General features: G+C 42.6%; 1 protein-coding gene across 5 annotated transcripts in view; it reads left to right on the plus strand.

The window, feature by feature from the left end:
- GLT1D1 (glycosyltransferase 1 domain containing 1) overlaps positions 1 to 19957 on the plus strand; it is a 168027-nt gene that overhangs the window by 21637 nt on the left and 126433 nt on the right. For all 5 annotated transcript variants that reach the window (XR_012243962.1, XM_073628015.1, XM_073628023.1 and 2 more), the window contains exons 2-3: positions 325 to 473; positions 9035 to 9140. Coding sequence is in view for 4 of the 5 variants with exons in the window: in XM_073628015.1 (XP_073484116.1) it covers positions 325 to 473; positions 9035 to 9140 (255 nt within the window). In the remaining variant the exon portion in view is untranslated. The remainder of the gene's footprint in view (positions 1 to 324; positions 474 to 9034; positions 9141 to 19957) is intronic.

The following is a 19957-nucleotide window of genomic DNA, read 5'->3' on the forward strand; positions in this document are numbered from 1 at the left end:
TACTTTCACTGCCAGTGTAAACTTTGCCTTAGGATAGGTTCACACTGCTGTCATCCGATTTTGATCCACCTTTCAATATGATTATGTAGTGCAACTTGGATCCTGCTTTGAAGTTGTTTGCATATTCTATGGGGCCAAAATCATTAAAAAATGCCACCAAAGTAGGACAAAGACCTTTGCCAAAATCACACAATGCTGAGTACCATGTGATTTCTATTGTCATGTGATTCTGTGGGAGTCAAGTCACATCTAAAATCGCACTAGTCTAAACAAAGCCCTGTATCTGTCTAAGTTGTGATATTATCTGTTTTCTTTGCCATTCAGGAGTCATCTTGAAGCTGCAGGACATGAGTGTGATCTCCGAGACGCCTCTAGTTTGGAGAGCCCATTAGAAGTGGCAAAACTTATTTCCCAGAAGAGGTTTGATGCTGGGCTGGTCATCCATTTGTACAAAGCTGGAAAATTATTGCTGGGTAACATATTGTGGTTATTTTTTACTTGCTAGAAGTAGAGATGGGCTGAACACCCCCCTGTTCGCTTGGCACAGAATTCCTGAACAGAGAAAAAGTTCTGACCTGAATGGTGAATCCCATTGAAACCTATGGGAGCTGAGCTTGAAAAAGCAAAAGTCCCCATTTTAAAGGCTTATATGCAAGTAATTGGCCATAATTGGGGTCCAGGTACTGCCCTAGGGGACATGTATCAATGTAAACATTTAGTTAAAGGTAAATAGCTTTTACGGGAGCAGTGATTTTAATAAAGTGCAACAATAAACATGAAAAATCCCTTTAAATATAGTGCCTGGGGGGTTCCCTTAGTCTGCCTGTAAAGTGGCACATCTGTAGCATGTACAGAATATGCTGCAGCAAAAATGACATTTCTAAAAAAAAAAAAAAAAATACATGATATGACATTTAAATTGCTAATAATATAATACCATTGTGGGCTTTAGAAAATAAAAGAAAAAAATGGCATGTGGTCCCCCCAAAATCAATACCAGACCCTTATCTGAGCATGCAGCCTGACAGGCCAGGAAAGGGGGGGGGGGGGTGAGTGCCACCCCATTCCTGAACCAAGCCACATGCCCTCAACATGGGGGGGTGGGTACTTTGGGGCAGGGGGCCCCCAAAGCACCATAGCTTCCCCACAACTCTGGGGTGTGGGCTCCAACCACCACCACTGACCCGGAAAAGAAAAATAAGTCGCTCCACTGTCAACTAAGGCAAACCGTTGAATGCCAGGCTTGCTGTTTGACAGTTCTTATATAGGTAAAGGCGGGGCCACCTGGTGGCACCACCCCCTTGTAAAGTCACCAACCCAGCATCCCAGCATGCATCAGTCCATGACGTCGCCAGGTGGCTCCGGCCCATACATATATAAGAACCTTTTTTGGTAAATGGGTAGTGGTACTATGTACCCGATACTTATTAACATGGGGGGGGGCAGGATCTGGGGGCCCCCTTGTTAAAGGGGGCATCCAGATTCCGATAAGCCCCCTGCCTGCAGGCTTCCATAGCCCAGGGTTGTGGGGGCATGTGTCCTGGTATGGTTCAGGATGGGGCGCTCGCTTGTCCCCCCCCCCCTTTTCCCATTTGACTACCGGAGTGCAGGAGAGAAGAGGCTGCGGGAACCTTGCAGTATGGAGGATCAAGTAAGCAAAAATGTGCTTTTCCTGGTCTATCTATTCTGCACTGGTCACCACTACATCTGTGCATTTCTGCACTGATCACCACTGTATCTGTGCTTCTCTGCACTGATCACTATTGCATCTATGCATTTCTACACTGATCACCACTGCACCTGTGCATTTCTACACTGATCACTGCACCTGTGCATTTCTACACTGATCACTGCACCTGTGCATTTCTACACTGATCACCACTGTACCCCGTGCATTACTCCATTGACCACCACTACATACATGCATCTCTGCACTGATCTGCTCTTGTGCATTGCTGTACTCATAACTGCAATTCAGCACCGATCACCTCTGCACTGACCACCACTACATCTATGCATTTATACAATGATCACCACTGTATCTGTGTTTCTCTGCACTGATCAATATTGCACCTATGCATTTCTACGCTGACCACCACTGCATCTATGCATTTCTGCTCTGATCGCCACTACACCTGTGCATTTCTACACTGATCAACACTACGTCTGTGCATTTCTACACTGATCACCACTGCATCTATGCATTTCTGCTCTGATCGCCACTACACCTGTGCATTTCTACACTGATCACCACTACATCTATGCATTTCTACACTGATCACCGCTACATCTATGCATTTCTACACTGATCACCGCTACATCTCTGCATTTCTACACTGATCACCACTGTATCTGTGCATTTGTACACTGATCGCCACTGCACCTGTGCATTTGTATACTGATCACCACTGTATCTGTGCATTTCTGCATTGATCACCACTAGATCTATGTATTTCTACACTGATTGCCACTACACCTGTGCATTTCTACACTGATCACCACTACATCTATGCATTTCTGCACTGATCACCACTACATCTATGCATTTCTGCACTGATCGCCACTACACCTGTGCATTTCTACACTGATCACCACTACATCTATGCATTTCTGCACTGATCACCACTGTATCTGTGCATTTCTACACTGATCACCACTACATCTTTGCATTTCTGCACTGATCACCACTGTATCTGTGCATTTCTACACTGATCACCACTGCACCTGTGCATTTCTGCACTGACCACCACTACAGCTATACATTTCTGCACTGATCACTACTGTATCTGTGCATTTCTACACTGATCACCACTACATCTATGCATTTCTGCACTGATCACCACTGCACTTGTGCATTTCTGCACTGACCACCATTACATCTATACATTTCTGCACTGATTACCACTGTATCTGTGCATCTCTGCATTGATCACTATTGCACCCGTGCATTTCTACACTGATCACCACTGCATCCTGTATATTTCTCCACTGACTGCTTCTTTACCCACACACTACTCCACTGTACCTCACATTTCTGCGTTGACCACCAATATACTGTTACGGTTCTTCATTCACAAAGATATGGCTTTCAGATTGATGCGGTGCAGGAATAGTGAGTGCAGTGTACCCGTGGATTTGGTGCTGGTTAGCTTTGCTTTCCCATAGAGTTATATTAGGTCCTGTGGCTTTGGTGCACTTTCTGAAAACACACCAAAACTCCTGCATGCTGCATCTTTGGTATGCTTTTAGAGAGCACAGTAAAACTGCAGGACCTAACCAAACTCTTTGAGAAAGTGCAGATACAGTGGGGACAGAAAGTATTCAGAACCCCTTAAATTTTTCACTCTTTGTTATGTTGCAGCCATTTGCTAAAATCATTTAAGTTAATTTTTTTTTTCCTCATGAATATACACACAGCACCATATATTGACAGAAAAACACAGAATTGTTGACATTTTTGCAGATTTATTAAAAAAGAAAAACTGAAATATCACATGGTCCTAAGTATTCAGACCCTTTGCTGTGACACTCATATATTTAACTCAGGTGCTGTCCATTTCTTCTGATCATCCTTGAGATGGTTCTACACCTTCATTTGAGTCCAGCTGCCTGAAGAGCTCAGAGACAGAATTGTGGCAAAGCACAGATCTGGCCATGGTTACAAAAAAATTTCTGCTGCACTTAAGGTTCCTAAGAGCACAGTGGCCTCCATAATCCTTAAATGGAAGACGTTTGGGACGACCAGAACCCTTCCTAGAACTGGCCGTCTGGCCAAACTGAGCTATCGGGGGAGAAGAGCCTTGGTGAGAGAGGTAAAGAAGAACCCAAAGATCACTGTGGCTGAGCTCCAGAGATGCAGTCGGGAGATGGAAGAAAGTTGTAGAAAGTCAACCATCACTGCAGCCCTCCACCAGTCAGGGCTTTATGGCAGAGTGGCCCGACGGAAGCCTCTCCTCAGTGCAAGACGGAAGCCTCTCCTCAGTGCAAGACACATGAAAGCCTGCATGGAGTTTTTGGCCTTAATTCTAAGCGGTATGTGTGGAGAAAACCAGGCACTGCTCATCACCTGTCCAATACAGTCCCAACAGTGAAGCATGGTGGTGGCAGCATCATGCTGTGGGGGCATTTTTCAGCTGAAGGGACAGGATGACTGGTTGCAATCGAGGGAAAGATGAATGTGGCCAAGGGATATCCTGGACGAAAACCTTCTCCAGAGTGCTCAGGACCTCAGACTGGGCCGAAGGTTTACCTTCCAACAAGACAATGACCCTAAGCACACAGTTAAAATAACGAAGGAGTGGCTTCACAACAACCCCGTGACTGTTCTTGAATGGCCCAGCCAGAGCCCTGACTTAAACCTAATTAAGCATCTCTGGAGAGACCTAAAAATGGCTGTCCACCAACGTTTACCATCCAACCTGACAGAACTGGAGAGGATCTGCAAGGAGGAATGGCAGAGGATCCGCAAAATCCAGGTGTGAAAAACTTGTTGCGTCTTTCCCAAAAAGACTCATGGCTGTATTAGATTAAAAGGGTGCTTCTACTAAATACTGAGCAAAGGGTCTGAATACTTAGGACCATGTGATATTTCAGTTTTTCTTTTTTTAATAAATCTGCAAAAATTTCAACAATTCTGTGTTTTTCTGTCAATATGGGGTGCTGTGTGTACATTATTGGGGAAAAAAATAAACTTAAATGATTTTTAGCAAATGGCTGCAATATAACAAAGAGTGAAAAATTTAAGGGGGTCTGAATACTTTCCATCCCCACTGTAATTCAGCCTTTTGAGGGATCAGAAAGGAGTTGTTTTTTTTTTTCCTGCTGGAGCAAATTAAATCATGCTTTATTGGGTGTTTTTTTTTGCCTTCCTCTGGGTCAGCTGTGGGTATAGGATTGTGTATATGGAGGTTTGTGTGTGTGTGTTTTTTTTTTTTTTCCCTCCGTGGGTTGAACTGGATGGACTGTTGTCTTTTTTCAACCTGACTAAATATGTCATTCGCACCAAAACCGCGGTTACACTGCACTGCTCCTGTGGTACCAACACATCAGTCTGAAGGCACTGTAATGGCACAATTATTCACCAAACTGCATACAGCTGCAAAATGTAAACTGTATTAGGGCTCTTTCACACGAGCGCTGGTGGACTCCGCTTTGCTCAGCGGGAGATCGCTCTGCTGATCAAGTAGATGACAGGTCTGTCTCTGCTCACTGTGCTGAGATGGACCTGTCAGAGCCCCTCTCTCCTTTTTGGGGTGATCGGATGAAAACAGACCACCTGTCCATTTTTATCCGATACCATCTAATCTGATCCTCCAGACGGATGGAAAATAGGGTCACCATCCATCTGGATTTTACGCACAGGATCGGATATCGGTGGATGTCAGCAGACATGTCACCACTGACATTTACTGCTCCATAGAGGTGAATGGAGTGTCCGATCAGGTCTGCCTGAAAAACTGACAGGCAGACTTGATTGGAAAGTCTGTGTGAAAGGGGCCTTATACATTTTTTTACTCAGACTACATTGTATTTAACATTTGTAACACTAGAATTTTTTTGTAAGAATATAGACATACTTTTGCTGGTAGTCTTATAAAGAAATGTTATGCTAAGCTGCAATTTACAAATTAACCTAAAATAGCTAGGACAAAAAAATAAATAAATAATTATAATGAACACGAAGGCCTGAATTTGATTTATTCAGATTTCTGTTTGCTAAAGAAAGCCTGCACCATTATAATTATATTAAATATGCATGGGATAAATGCTTTGGTATACAAAGTGGTCAGGGCACACACAGCTAACCAACACAAGAATGTGTTAATGACATTACTGCTCTCTTAATTGAGATTTACAACCTGTCCTTATGTCTATAATCTTGTTTTGTCTCTATATTTGCTAAACAGTCTCCCATTAATGTGCTTGATGGTGCTAATAACTTTTAACATTTATTTTCTGCATGAGTACTTAAATCAACTCTTTCGTTTGCCAACTCTACTGCCAAATATAAAACAATCCACTCATAAATAACTCACCCATGCACAAAGTGAAAAAAACCTTGTTCTAGTCTGCCCCGTAAGACTAGGGCCGAAACAACTAATCGATTATGAAATTAATCGATTACTATTTTCATAATCGATTAATCGGCCAGTAACATAATGGGGTTAAAAAAACTAAAAATAGCCCTTTATAGTACAAAAAGAGCAAATAATCGCTACTGTAAATATTACTTTCCCTGTTGCACAGTAAAAAACTAACCCCTTACAGTAGCGATTATTTGTTCTTTTTATACTATGAAGGGCTAATATTTTTTTTTTTTTATTAACTCCATTATGTTACTAAATGTCTTATGCCGCGTACACACGACCGGACCTTCCGGCAGAAAAGGTCCGACAGAACGAATCCCTTGGACATTCCAATCGTTTGTGGGCTTCATCGGACCTTTTCTGTTGAAAAATCTGACGGACCTTAGAAATAGAACGTTTCAAATCTTTCCGACGGATTCGATACCTATCGAAAAAAACATTCGTCTGTATGCTAGTCCGATGGACCAAAAACGACGCAAGGGCAGCTATTGGCTACTGGCTATTGAACTTCCTCTTCTAGTCCGGTCATACGTCATCACGTTCGAAACGATCGGACTTTAGTGGGATCGTCTGTAGGCAAGTCCGTTTCGTCTGAACTCCGTCTAAAAGTTCTTCGGAGTTCAGTCCAGCGAGAAGTCCGCTCGTGTGTACACGGCATTAGGCCTGGTTCCCACCCATGTTTTTTTTGGTGCTTTTTGCAGAAACGCACTACAGTTCATTTAGCGTTCACATCTATGCTTTTTTCAGCTGCTGTGTATTTGAAAAAGGTCCTTGACCCTTTCCAACGCAAAACAGTGCTTTTTTTTTTTTAATATACTTCAATGGAGAAGCTGCAGAAAAGCATGTAGTGCGTTTTTGCAGCAATTTGTATTTTTTAATCTGGCCAACAACAAATTGGCCAAAAAAAAGGCATAAAAAAAAAAGCAAAAATGCAAATTGCAGAAAAATCGCGTGTGCAAAAATCATCACAGCAAAAAGCACTGCATAAACTAATCAAAAACAAACTGCATAGGTGTGTACCGAGCCTTATGCTGGCCACACGGATCAATTTTCAGATGAAAATATTCATGCGAAAAATCTTTGTACATTCGCTGAATGAAAGATTGTTCGAAATTTTCACTTGCTTTTAACATTCTGTTTTTAAAATGAATGTAATTTCTGAAAGAAAACCACATACACTGTCTGAAAATTCCTTTGACCAAGAAATTTTCTATTATTTCTAAATTTTCCCATCACTGTGGTTGAAAACAAACGTCGATTTGACCACACAAACGATTAGAAAATGGAATGATCGTTCTTAAAATGACATATTTTTTTTTTAAGGAAGACATTGTTTTTGTATGGCCAGCATATAATATTACTGTTCTGTTTGAAAATCTGCAAAACAGTCTTTAAATAAAAAAAAATGTGATCTGAGTCTGATGATATTTACCAGATTCACCCTTTAATAGTATATACAGTAGAGTACATCCCTTCTGTCTGTTATTCTCAGAGTGGATTAGAGATTTTGCTCTCTATCCATATAGTTGGTTATTTATATTTACCCCTGCGTATAGAGATATTTAGGAATAAATTGCCTTTTTTTAAATTTTACATATTAACTAAATTATACACCACACTTTTTTTTTTTAGCCCGGGTTCACACCTATGCGAATTAGAGGTGCGTTTCTGCACCTCTAATTCGCATAGCAGGAGAATGTGACTGGCTCCCTATTCGTTTCAGGGCCGAATTCAGGCATAGAATCTGCCCTGATTTGTCCCTGAAACGATGAACAGGGACGCACAGCGCTCCTGTGCGATCCGCAGCCCGTTGTGGTGTGAACCCGGGCTTAAGGTTATTAACCGATTAATCGAACAATAATCGGCCAACTAATCAATTATGAAAATAATCGTTAGTTGCAGCCCTACGTAAGACCCAGCTATCCTTCTTGGTGCGCCATCTTGCTCTTACATAGCATAGGGAAGGTAAAATCGGTAGTAGCTTTGCCGGTCCAAACTTGCTTCTCTCTCTGTTCCTCCAGCTCCCATCAGGTGCATCCCCACACAGCTGTGCCACTTGTCTACATGCCTCTATGATTAAGCCCTTAATGGGGAGACACATTGGAGCAGGAGGTGGACAGACAAGACTATATGTTGTTAATCCTCTAGTTATATTTATGCTGGTTTGGGTATCAGTGTGCGGCCCATGTATTGCAGAAAGGAAAATCGTTCAATCGTTCAAAATTTGTTCAAATCCCTCCCGCGTAGCCATTGTATTCTCCCAGTGGGAGAACACAGTGATTACTGCTAGCGGCTATTATAGCCACTAGCAATAATCTCATGCAACATTCGGCAGGCTGGTTGTATACATGTTGATCAATCCATCAACTTGGGTGCATTCAATCTGCCCATACATGGTTCGAATCTCTGCTGATTCCTGCTGAACCGACCGAGATTCAAACCGTCTATCGCTGGCTTAATTGAACAAGCTGAAGTTAGAAGCTGATTGGCTAACATGCAGAGCTGCGCCACATTTTGTACTCTCTAGTTTTAGTAAATCAACCCCACTCTGTTTGCGTACAAGGTTGGACATCTCTCCTGAAAGCAAAAAAAAAAAAAGTAAATACTGTCTTTCGTTAACAAATGAACAGGCACCAACCTGGACTGTAAAATTGATCATTTTACTGTGCGGATTGGTGTGGACATGGTGGTATTAAAGTTTTGTTGTTTTTTTTAATTAAGGAACATGTTATACTTACCTGCTCTATGCAATGGTTTTGCCCAGAGCAGCTTCGATCCCCTTATTTTCAGGTCCCCCTTCAGTGCTGCTGGCCACCTCCCCCCTAGAACAGTGTCAATTTTGTTGGTACTTGGAGACAATATTTTTAATTAACAGATAATCTGGACGTTGTTGCATGTGTTTGTACAGCTAAGGTTACCAAATAAAATGTTTTATTGTTGTGTTAAAGGAAATGGAATTCCTTTTGGGGCGGTATTTGGTGGGACAGACATCAATGAAGATGTGAAAAATGAAGAGAAATACAGGGTTATGGGAGCTGTCCTTGAAGATGCCAGGTAATTTAAGGTTTTTTATTGTTGACTCAGCCCAACAGCTGTGCTTCATGTTCAGCTAGAACATGCTATGCAGACTTTCCTCACGCCAGGAATAAGCTGTGACACGTTCATTTCCCATTCTATGTGAAATGTCAAGTTCACTGCTGGTGGTGACATTGTTCACCTAGTCACTTGTATGCGTCCCCATCCTGTTTTTTCAGTGCATTGATTTTACTTTTATTATTCTTTTATTAACACTTAAAACTGCACTCTAGGCAAATGACTAAATACACAATTAGAGTATATGGGATTTGTATTACCTACTAAATGATTTGTATTTCTATCTATCCAATCCTTAGATTTACAACACAGCACAGCCAGTCTGGACGCTTTGACTTTTTTCTTCTGCAGTTATAGTGATTGTAAACCTCAGACATGAAATATAAACAGAGCATATCCCTCTATAGTGTGTACTTGTCTCAATCCAGAGCACTAAGGCCCCATTCACACCTGAGCGTACTGGTTTCAGGCAGAAATTTGAGCGATTCTACAGCGTTTTTGCCGCGATTTTGTACAGGTCAAAAGGTCACCAAAAAAAGCAGAAAAAATGCCCAAATCTGCCTTAAAAAAAGTTCTAGGACTTGTTTGAGCTTCAGGCGCTTTGGAGATATTGGCTTCAGGCATTTTGGAGTGGAGATCCATCTCCATAGAGAATAATTGTTTTTTTCCCCTCCAGCGTTTTGTAGCTTCAGGCTTGAAGCTACAAAACGCTCAGGTGTGAATGGGGCCTAAAAGTAATTCCTGTCTGCTGCTTCCTTCCTCTGCTATCAGCATGAATCACTTCTGAGAAGTTTTCCTGACACCAAGAGAAAAATGGTGACAGGGGAGGGATCTCTGAATGACTGCCTCAGCTTTGTTCCTGTGTGGAGGGGGTGTGTTCCTTCCCTCCAATCAGCTCACAGAGTGAGCCCTGAAGTGTGTAACTGCATCTCTTCTCCCCCTATTTGTAACTTTCAGACAAGCTTTATAATTCAGCACTTTGAATGGATGTAGAACAGAGAAGACTGCAGATAGACAGATACAACTTATGTAGGAGGATTTGTTTCATCTCTGTGTATCCACAGGCCAGTCACTTCACTGGGTATATGGAAGGGCTTACAACCACTTTAAACTACACAGCTAAGTAACCTCCCCACACCTACCTTGTGAACAGACAATGCAGGAGCAGCAAAAGACTGATAAGGTCTTCTCTCTGCTCTCTCCTTCTGTTAGCATCATTTTTTGTCAGGACATGTGAACGTAGAACACCCGACTCACCCCATGTACTAAAAAAAAATAAAATAATATCTGTGCTTGGCTAGAAAACTATAACGCTGGCAGCCAGCACCACTTGGTTGGTTTGATCATACACCCACATACAAATATACAACACAAAAGGTGCAGCGCTTTGACCCCAAGAACTGCCTTTTCTCTCCTAGAGAGTGCTGTTTATATGGTGATTACAGGAGACTGAATTAAAACAGTATTAAACCCCAAAGCAAACATTTATTATATTGCGGCTTACCAATTCTTAGGCTTCATAGCCATCATGCCTACAATTACCACGGCCTCAGGAAAACTTAAAACCTTTGCAAAATCGTGGCAAAATGTTGTCGCAGTTGTGCCGTATTTTGCGTTTTTCCCGCGGCCAGTGGTCAAAACGTTCCTATCCTAAACGCTATTCTCCCGCTCTCAGGAGAGGGAGGTTAAAATTCACCTAGACGCAGCAGCTCCTAAACTCTGGTAAAAACCTATGTGTACATGGACACATACTGTAGGCTAATACGGAGTTGAGTTTAGGAGCTTTGTAAAAAAAAAAAAAAACACCAAACGCTTTTAAGCTCAAGTTTAGGAGCTTAATGGTGAATTTAATGGTTGTATTAGTTTTCTTTTTTAGGCTTTATTTTCTTTCTTTTCACCTGGTGATCCTGCTAATAAGTCTGTTGTTCAGCAGAACAAGCTCTCTTAAAGATGTATCAGTTAAGAGTGTTGATACAAACCAGTTAGCACTGACAGGGGTGCTTAAAATGATCAGCTTTATTCATGTAAAACCTTTATCCCAAAACTGTCGCTGTAACTGTTTGTATAACTGCCCTCCCCCCACACTGACAATACTGCTGTCTAAATGTGCCCCCTGTACTCCTAAGCCTAGAAAAGAAAACCAATGCAACCACCACATCTAGGATTTGGAAGGTTGCAATATAATCCATTTTTGTTTTTGGGTTTAATACCGTTTTAAGTCAAATGCTGGTCTTTACAGGTAGTTCAATTGTGTTTTTTTAAATATCTAAGTGGAGTTCAGCTTTATTACACTAAAACAAGTTTGACGTATGTCTTTCTGTATGTGAAATGTCTGCTTGCTGTGAGAACATCAAGAGATCTCTTTTATTCATTTAGTTACTCAGTTTTCACTATATATAATAACTTCCCCTTTTTTTAGCTTTTCGTCATTTCAAAAGAATGTGAATGCTTCTGCTTTCAGGGGCAGCGTGCGCACTTCAAGTGGGAGGGACTGTATGTCAGTTTTTTAATAGACTCATTCAGAAGCACTGAGAGTTTTTGAGTTTCGTTTATTTGTCCCTGGAAACTGATAGCGGTCAGCATTTGCCTTCTTTAAATTCAGTTTTTTAGGCTCGGTTTCCACTAGTGTGACTTGTCATGCGACTTGGCACTGCAAGTCGCATCCTATGATTTCCACTGAGTACCGTTTATATCTGTGCGACTTCAAAGTAGCCCCTGCACTACTTTGGTCCCACTTTGATGCGACTTGCGATGGTATTTAACCTGTTAAGGACCACCTCAAGCATATATACTGCGGCAGGGCGGCCCTCCTGCACAAAATTACGTACCTGCACGTGATTTTGTGCACTGGGTCTGTGGCGCGAGCGCCGCTGGCGACCCGCTTCCGCTGTGATTGAGCCAATCAGCTTCTCCAGCAGACGCGATGTCCACCGGGACACGCCGATCATTCTCAGGAGAGGCAGAATGACGGTCTGCCTATGTAAACAAGGCAGACCGCCGTTCTGTGAGAGGGGAGGATGGAAATCTTGTGTTTCTGCTAAGCAGGAACACGGATCTCTTTCTTCCCCCAGTCAAAGCATCCCCCACACAGTTAGAAAGCACTTCCTAGGAGCAGATTAACCCTCTGATTGCCGATGTTAACCCCTTTCCCGCCAGTGTCATTAGTACAATGACAGTGCATTTTTTTTAACACTGATCACTGTATTCGTGTCACTTTGTGTCAGATTTGTCCGCAGCAATGTGGCACTCCCGCTAAAACTCACTTATCGCTACCGTTACTAGTATTACTAGTATAAAAATAAATAAAAATGCAATAAATATATACCATAGTTTGTAGATGCTATAACTTTTGCACAAACCAATAAATATATGCTTATTGGGATTTTTCTTATCAAAAATATGTAGCAGAATACATATTGGCCTAAATTGATGAAGAAATTCGATTTTTTACATTTTTTTTAGGGTTGTCCCGATACTGATACCGAGCATTTGTGCGAGTACTTGTACTCGTGCAAAGGCTCCCGATGCTTGATCTGATACCTGGGCAGTCAGGGGTGATCGGTGCGGCGGTGGGGGGAGTTACAAGCACCGATCCCCTGGATAGATTTCAATATAGCAGCTTCTCCTCCTTCCCCCCTGCGGCTTTCAGCTGCTTTCAGCTGCTATATCGAAATCTATACAGGGGGATCAGTGCTTATAACTCTCCCCACCACCACACCGATCATCCCTGACTGTCCCCATAGCCTCTTCCAGTCCCCCTCTATGTCCTCCTCCATGCTCCTCCGCTCCCACCTCCGTGCTCGGCTCTCCCCTCTGTTCTCTTGTCCCCCTCCTTGCTCCGCTCCCCCCCTCCGCTCTCCTGTCCCTCCTCCGTGCTCGGCTCCCCCCTCCGTTCTCCTGTTCCCCCCCCTCCATTCTCTTGTCCCCCCTCTGTGCTCGGCTCCCCCCTCCGTTCTCCTTTTCCCCCCCCTCCGTTCTCCTGTCCCCCCTCCGTGCTTCGCTCCCCCCTCTGTCCTGGATCTTTCAGGATGCGGAGGAAGGAGTCGGTAAATCTGTAATTTACTGGCTCCTTCCTTTTCCGAATGAATAGTCTCTGTAAACTCTGTTTACAATGCTTCGGTTTATGAATGGAGAGGAGCCACTCTCTCCTGTCCATTCATTTCCAGTGCAGCTAAGGCTACAGAGAAAGGGACTCGGGAATCTGTGTCCTCAGTCCCTCTCCCTGTTTTTAAAGGGTAGATGTCAGGGGTCTGTTAAGACCCCTGATATCTCACCAAAGCCCACCAACAGGGCTGATAAAAAAAAAAAAAGAATTGTAATAAATATTTAAAAGGTTACATTGTAAAAATAATATTAATAAAAAAAACACACTGACAACCCTAGTGTTATAATAATAATGTTTTATAGCAAAAAGTAAAAAATATAATTTTTTTCAAAATGTTCAGTCTTTTTTGTTTCTAGCACAAAAAATAAAAACCGCAGAGGTGATCAGATACCACCAAAAGAAAGCTCTATTTGTGGGAAAAAAAGAACATTAATTTTATTTGGGTACAGCGTCACACGACCACGCATATGTCAGTTAAAATAACGCAGTGTCGTATCGCAAAAAATGGCCTGGTCATTAAGGGGGTAAAACCTTCCGGGGCTGAAGGGGTTAATCATCACTGGGTTTTTTTATTATATAAACAAAAAAATATATATATATCTATATAAAACTATATTTTCTACTTTCTGTTTTAAAACATATCCAATTAAAAAAATAAAAAATTCTTAATAAATTTAGGCCAAAATGTATTCTGCTACATGGCTTTGATAAAAAAAAATCCCAATAAGCGTATATTAATTGGTTTGTGTGAAATTTATAGCGTCTACAAACTGGTATATATACTGAAATGTATGCAGCTATAGAGGCTATACTGTAATGGCAGTGATCAGAGATTTATAGTGTGAATGTGATAGTGTGGCTGGCAATCTGGCGCTAACAAACACTGGCTGGGAGGGTCACTAATTGACACCGACGTTGCTAGTGACACTAATACAGTGATCAGTGATAACACTGTACCCTGACACTGTACTAATGACACTGGCTAGGAAAAGGTTAACATCAAGGGGCAATCAAGGGGTTAACTGTGTGTCTAACAAGCGTAATGTGTGCTGCTTTTACTTATTCTTCTGGCTGTTTTCTCTTCCTGCTTTTCAGGAAGAGGAAATAGCCAGATCGCTGTTTAATGTACATAGAGTTTTGTGTGTAAACACAGAACTCTGTGTGTAATTGGACACAGCTGATCAGCAGGTTTCAGCCAAAATCATTGGCTGAAATCTGCTGCCAAACTTGTGCTTTGTCCAGTCAAACCTAGAAGCAAGCTAGCAACGTACATGTACGTTGCCGAGCTCACACCTGCCGCCCACACGCAGTATATTTACTGTGAACAGTTGGCAGGAGGTTAAAGTGGAGAGTCAGTCAAAGCTAACTATTCTTAAGCCTACTTCCATCCCTAGTCTAAGCCTATTTTAACTGCCCTGCGAAAGGAAAGATCTGTACACTTACCTATTCTGAGGGCACTCCGGTCCGGTCACCTGATCAGCACTGTCTTCAGTGTAGAGGAGGGACAGCCGACAATGGACGCCCCATAGTAAGCCTATGAGTGACGTCACTGCACAGGCTCTGCAGCCGTTGGCAATCTCTCCTCTTCAGAATAGGTAAGTATACAGATCTTTCCTTTCCTAGGGTAGATAGGATAGGCTTAGAAGGGGGAGGTAGTAGATTTAAAGTGGTTCTAAAGGCAGAAGGTTGTTTATCTTAATGCATTCTATGCATTATATGACTCGGCTGTCTGGTACACTCTCTCCCGATTGACTGGGGCACATTGGCCATTGGCTCCCACTGCTGTCAAAGTCAGTGAGCCAATGAGGAGATAGAGGGAGCAGGGCCGAGCCGTGGCTCCGTGTTTGAATGGACGCACGGTAAGCTGCATGCTCTGGGGACACTCGGCAGGAGGGAGGGACCAGGAACCCTGATGAGGGACCCAAGAAGAGGAGGACCAGGGCTGCTCTGTGCAAAACCACTACACAAAGCGGGTAAGTATAACATGTTTGTTATTTTTAGGCAAAAAAGCGCAAGACTTTAGTATCACTTTAAGTATAGTTCGTAATTTGACTGAACTTCCACTTAACTCTGTAACTGTAAGTTGAAACAGGAAGCCTTGAGCTGCACATATAAATAGTGGGTATGGATGAGGAACTGAAAGTGATTTAGTTCTAGAAGGGACATCCCTCACCTATTGTGGGATGACATGTTTTCATTTTTTTTTATTTTCCTAGTTACGTTATATCTAGAAATCTAAAGATATTCTTTCTTCTGTCTAGTAAATTTGTGACCACTCTAGAAGCATCTGTCTGCAGGGATGGCTGTGTTCACTTGTGATTCAGTTTACATGTAATGAATTAGGCAAAACCATGCTTATGTGAATACACCGCTCCTCCACAATGGGGCAGCGCCACCTTACTGCTGGCAAAGTGCCACTGCAGCAGCGTTTTGCAGGCGGATTTAACCCTTTTTCGGCCGCTAGTGGGGGTTAAAATCGCGCCGCTGAAACGACAGTAAGGCGGCACTAAAAATAGCGCCGCTTTACCGCTGACGCTCGGGGCGGCTCAGTGTGAAAGGGGTCTAAGATTCACTTTGCCACATGGCCACAGACACAAGTATATTTTCAGAATAACAAAAGGTAGGAATCTGCAACAAAGTTTGTTAAAATCCTTGTCACCCAGAGGGGAATGTTTTTTTTTTTTTGTCAACAGAAGTGGAGTTTCTCTTTAAAGGAGTTCTATGGTCACATCACACACTTTCATTTTATAATATCAGCATTTTAATAACAATACAGATATTTATTTTTGACAGATCCAGGATAGGTTTACTTAAAAAATCTTCTTTTGTGTTGTGAGTTTTGCCTGTCTGCTGGTCATCTCTTACCACAACATCCTGCATTCCATGCGTGCTTTGCAGCTTCTCCTCTATTGTTTACTTTTAATCTCTAAGGACTACATGTCCCGTGGTACCGTACTACCTGCATGCAGTGATTGCTGTACTGACTCTGTCTCCTGAAACTCCTCCTCTCAGCTCCTCTGTAGTTCAGAAGGCGGGCTCTGTGAAATGTGTGACGCAACAGTGCCTATCAGCAGGGCATAGTGCATAGAGCAGGGCATCAGCAGGGCATAGTCACAGAATGCAAAGAAACAAATATGTGGGAATCTTCACAAAGATAGACTTCAGGATCATTCAGAGTAATAGCAGTAGACTAGAAATATTTGAAATACAATGTGAAAATGAATTTATGATTTTACACTATAACCACAGATACACTTTAATGTAGTGGACCATGTAGTGAAAAAGGTAGCGGTAGACTAGTCTGACGTGGTTTTTAAGAAGCAACAGAAACGTATGTAACTAGCTGAACATTAAATTGATGGAAACCTGAAAGTGTATTGATAAATGGAAAATAGGATTAGACTTCTGACACCACAATTTTTCCGCACATACGGCTTATTGTTACATTCATTTCTCCAGTGCTGTTTCTGATGTTTATATATGAATAGTGGCTTTTGAATAGCTGCAGATTGCTTAAAGTGATTCTAAAGTTTTTTCTTTAAACAAACATGTTCTACTTACCTGCTCTGTGGAATGGTTTTGCACAGAGCAGCCCAGATCCTCTTATTTTTGGGTCCCCCATCAGCTGTCCTGGCTCCTCCCCCCTTTTGAGTGCCCCCCAATAGCAAGCCTCTTGCTATGGGGGCACTCGAGCAGGCTCGTTCCCGGGCCACGCTCCTGTGATTGAGTATTGTCTATTCACATACAGAGTGTGGCTTGGCCCCTCCCGTCTGCTCTCTCCTCATTGGCTCACTGGCTGTGATTGACAGCTGCTGTGTGAGCCAGTGAGGGAAGAAAGACACAGGAGAGCCAATGCTCTCATGCACATCGCTGTAAGTATTAGGGGGGACTGGGGGAATACTGCGTTCAGAAGGTATTTACCTTTATGCATACAATGCATTAAGGTAAAAAACTTTCTTCTTTTAGAACCTCTGTAAAGTTGAGCTCCAGGGTAAGCCCCCTTATACTTAATTGAGCCCAATCTCGATCCAGCGCTAAGCCCAAGAACAGCAGCTCTTTCTGCTCTCTCTCTCCTCACAAGGCAGATTGATCGCATCGGGATCCATTGACTTCCGCTGCTGTCAATCAAAGTCTGTGACGAGGAAGCAGGGGGCGGGCCAAACCACTCTGTCTGTGTATATAGACGCAGGCAGGGTGGTTTTCGGGGCACTCGTAAAAAAGGAGGAGCCAGGAGCACTGGTACAGGACCCCAGATACTCCTATGTCGGGACTACTCTGTGCAAAACTGTTGCATAGAGCAGGTTAGTATAACATGTTTGTTATTAAAAAAAAAAAAAACAGAAAGCTTTCAATTACTTTAAATACAAGAGGTGCATGTGTTCTTTTTTGAACTCCTGCCCTTGTGTAGGAGTTTCTTTTAATAAAGACCAGTCATTGCTGCTCTCTCTCTCATTGTGCAGAGTGACTGGTCTTGTCTCCACCCCCTCCTGTAGTTTTTTGCAGGCAGCCTGTAGTGAGCGGGGTCTACTGGGCTCCTTCCACAGTAGGGATGAGCTCCGGCGTGTTCGCATGGCGCACGTGCCGAGCCCGCCAGGAAGTCGGCACGGCGCAGCGCTAATCACAAGCAGTGAGACATTTCCCGATGTGCGGCTGCAGAGATCGGGAAATGTCTCCCTGCCTGTGATTAGCGCTGCGCCGTGCCGACTTCCTGGCGGGCTCGGCACGTGCGCCATGCGAACACGCCGGAGCTCATCCTTATTCCACAGCTCTGCTGTCTGCACAGGCTACGTACAGCACTGCGATGATGTCACTTTTACAAGGTAATAAGTGTGTTTGCAAAGGCATTTGGTGCACATAAAGTAAATGTATATCTGTTGTGTCTATTGATAAATATATTTAAATGGAGGTTTTTGTTCCTGAAGTTCAGCTTTAAGCATATGCACACACTTCATAAGTGTCTAGGCTTAAAGATCGGTGATCAGGTCACATACTTTGCACTATATGCGATGGGAACATGGAAATGCATATACTTCACGAGGGAAGGAAGAAACTGCAGGGTGCTTTGTATGGTGCTGGAGGGGGTAATGTGAAGGTATCTGCTGGGAGGCTTTAATGTAAACTAAAAAAGGAGAACAGAGCAGATGCGGGAGTTTTAATGTAAACTGACTGACTCTGCTGCTTGTTATTATGCAATTTAAAGTATTAACAGTAAGGCTGGGTTCCCACTGTTGCGCTATGGTGACACAGGCATTACCATAATATAGAGCTGCACGATTCAGGAAAAAATGAGAATCCCAATTATTTTGTTTAGACTAAAGATCACGTTTTTCTCACATATCTTGGCATAACATCATCTCTCACATTATTCATAGAAATTAGGTTAACTTTACTGTTTAGTTTTATTTTTATTCATTGAAGTGTATTTTTTCCCAAAAAAATTGTGTTTGAAAGACCGTTGCACAAATACAGCGTGACATAAAATATTGCAATGACCGCCATTTTATTCTCTAGGGTCTCTGCTAAGAAAATATATATAATGTTTGGTAGTTCTAAGTAATTTTCTAGCAAAAAATACTGATTGTTAACTTGTAAGCAACAAGTGTCAGAAAAAGGCTAATAGGGCGTACACACGGTCGGACTTTGTTCGGACATTCCGACAACAAAATCCTAGGATTTTTTCCGACGGATGTTGGCTCAAACTTGTCTTGCATACACACGGTCACACAAAGTTGGCGGAAAATCCGATCGTTCTAAACGCGGTGACGTAAAACATGTATGTCAGGACTATAAATGGGGCAGTGGCCAATAGCTTTCATCTCTTTATTTATTCTGAGCATGCGTGGCACTTTGTCCGTTGGATTTGTGTACACACGATCGGAATTTCCGACAACGGATTTTGTTGTCGGAAAATTTCATCTCCTGCTCTCCAACTTTGTGTGTCGGAAAATCCGATGGAAAATGTCCGATGGAGCCCACACACGGTCGGAATTTCCGACAACACGCTCCGATCGGACATTTTCCATCGGAAAATCCGACCGTGTGTACGGGGCATTAGTCTTTAAGTGGTTAAACTGACCTCATTTACAGACAGAAGTGCATCCCTTTGATCTATTCTAAAAGAACTTAATGTTACAATGTTTATAGTTATCTCACAATGTTGATAAACATTTTGGAGGCTCTGTTTTTTTTTCTTTTTGACAGCCGTGAGTGAGCAGAGAACAGCTCGACACTGTTTACAAAGAATCCTGGAAATGCTGGATTAAGATCGTGAGGGGGGTTGAATCGAGATCATAATTTTTTAACAATTAATCATGCAGCTCTACCATAATATGTGAAAATACATTTTGTCTAATGTGGCTCCATTCATTTTCAGTGGCACTCCCAACACATTTTGCTGACAGATATGTGTAGCAGCATACAGCAATGCAGAGTAATGCACTGTTGTGCAATGTTAACCACTTAAGGTGGTTAACATTGCCCATAGCAGTTTTACTGCTACAGGGCGGCACCTGTGCATCGGATCACGTGTCCATATATGTGATCTGACACTTCTGGGTACGGGGTGCACTTACACTGTGATTACACACAGAGGAAGCCGATCAGTGGGTGCACGGTACTCAGTGTTCTCCGACACCCCCGCCGATCATTAGGCAGAGAGACAGAATGGTGATCT

The sequence above is a fragment of the Aquarana catesbeiana genome, linkage group LG01, assembly GCF_042186555.1.
Source record: "Aquarana catesbeiana isolate 2022-GZ linkage group LG01, ASM4218655v1, whole genome shotgun sequence".
NCBI classification, from domain to species: Eukaryota; Metazoa; Chordata; class Amphibia; order Anura; family Ranidae; genus Aquarana; species Aquarana catesbeiana.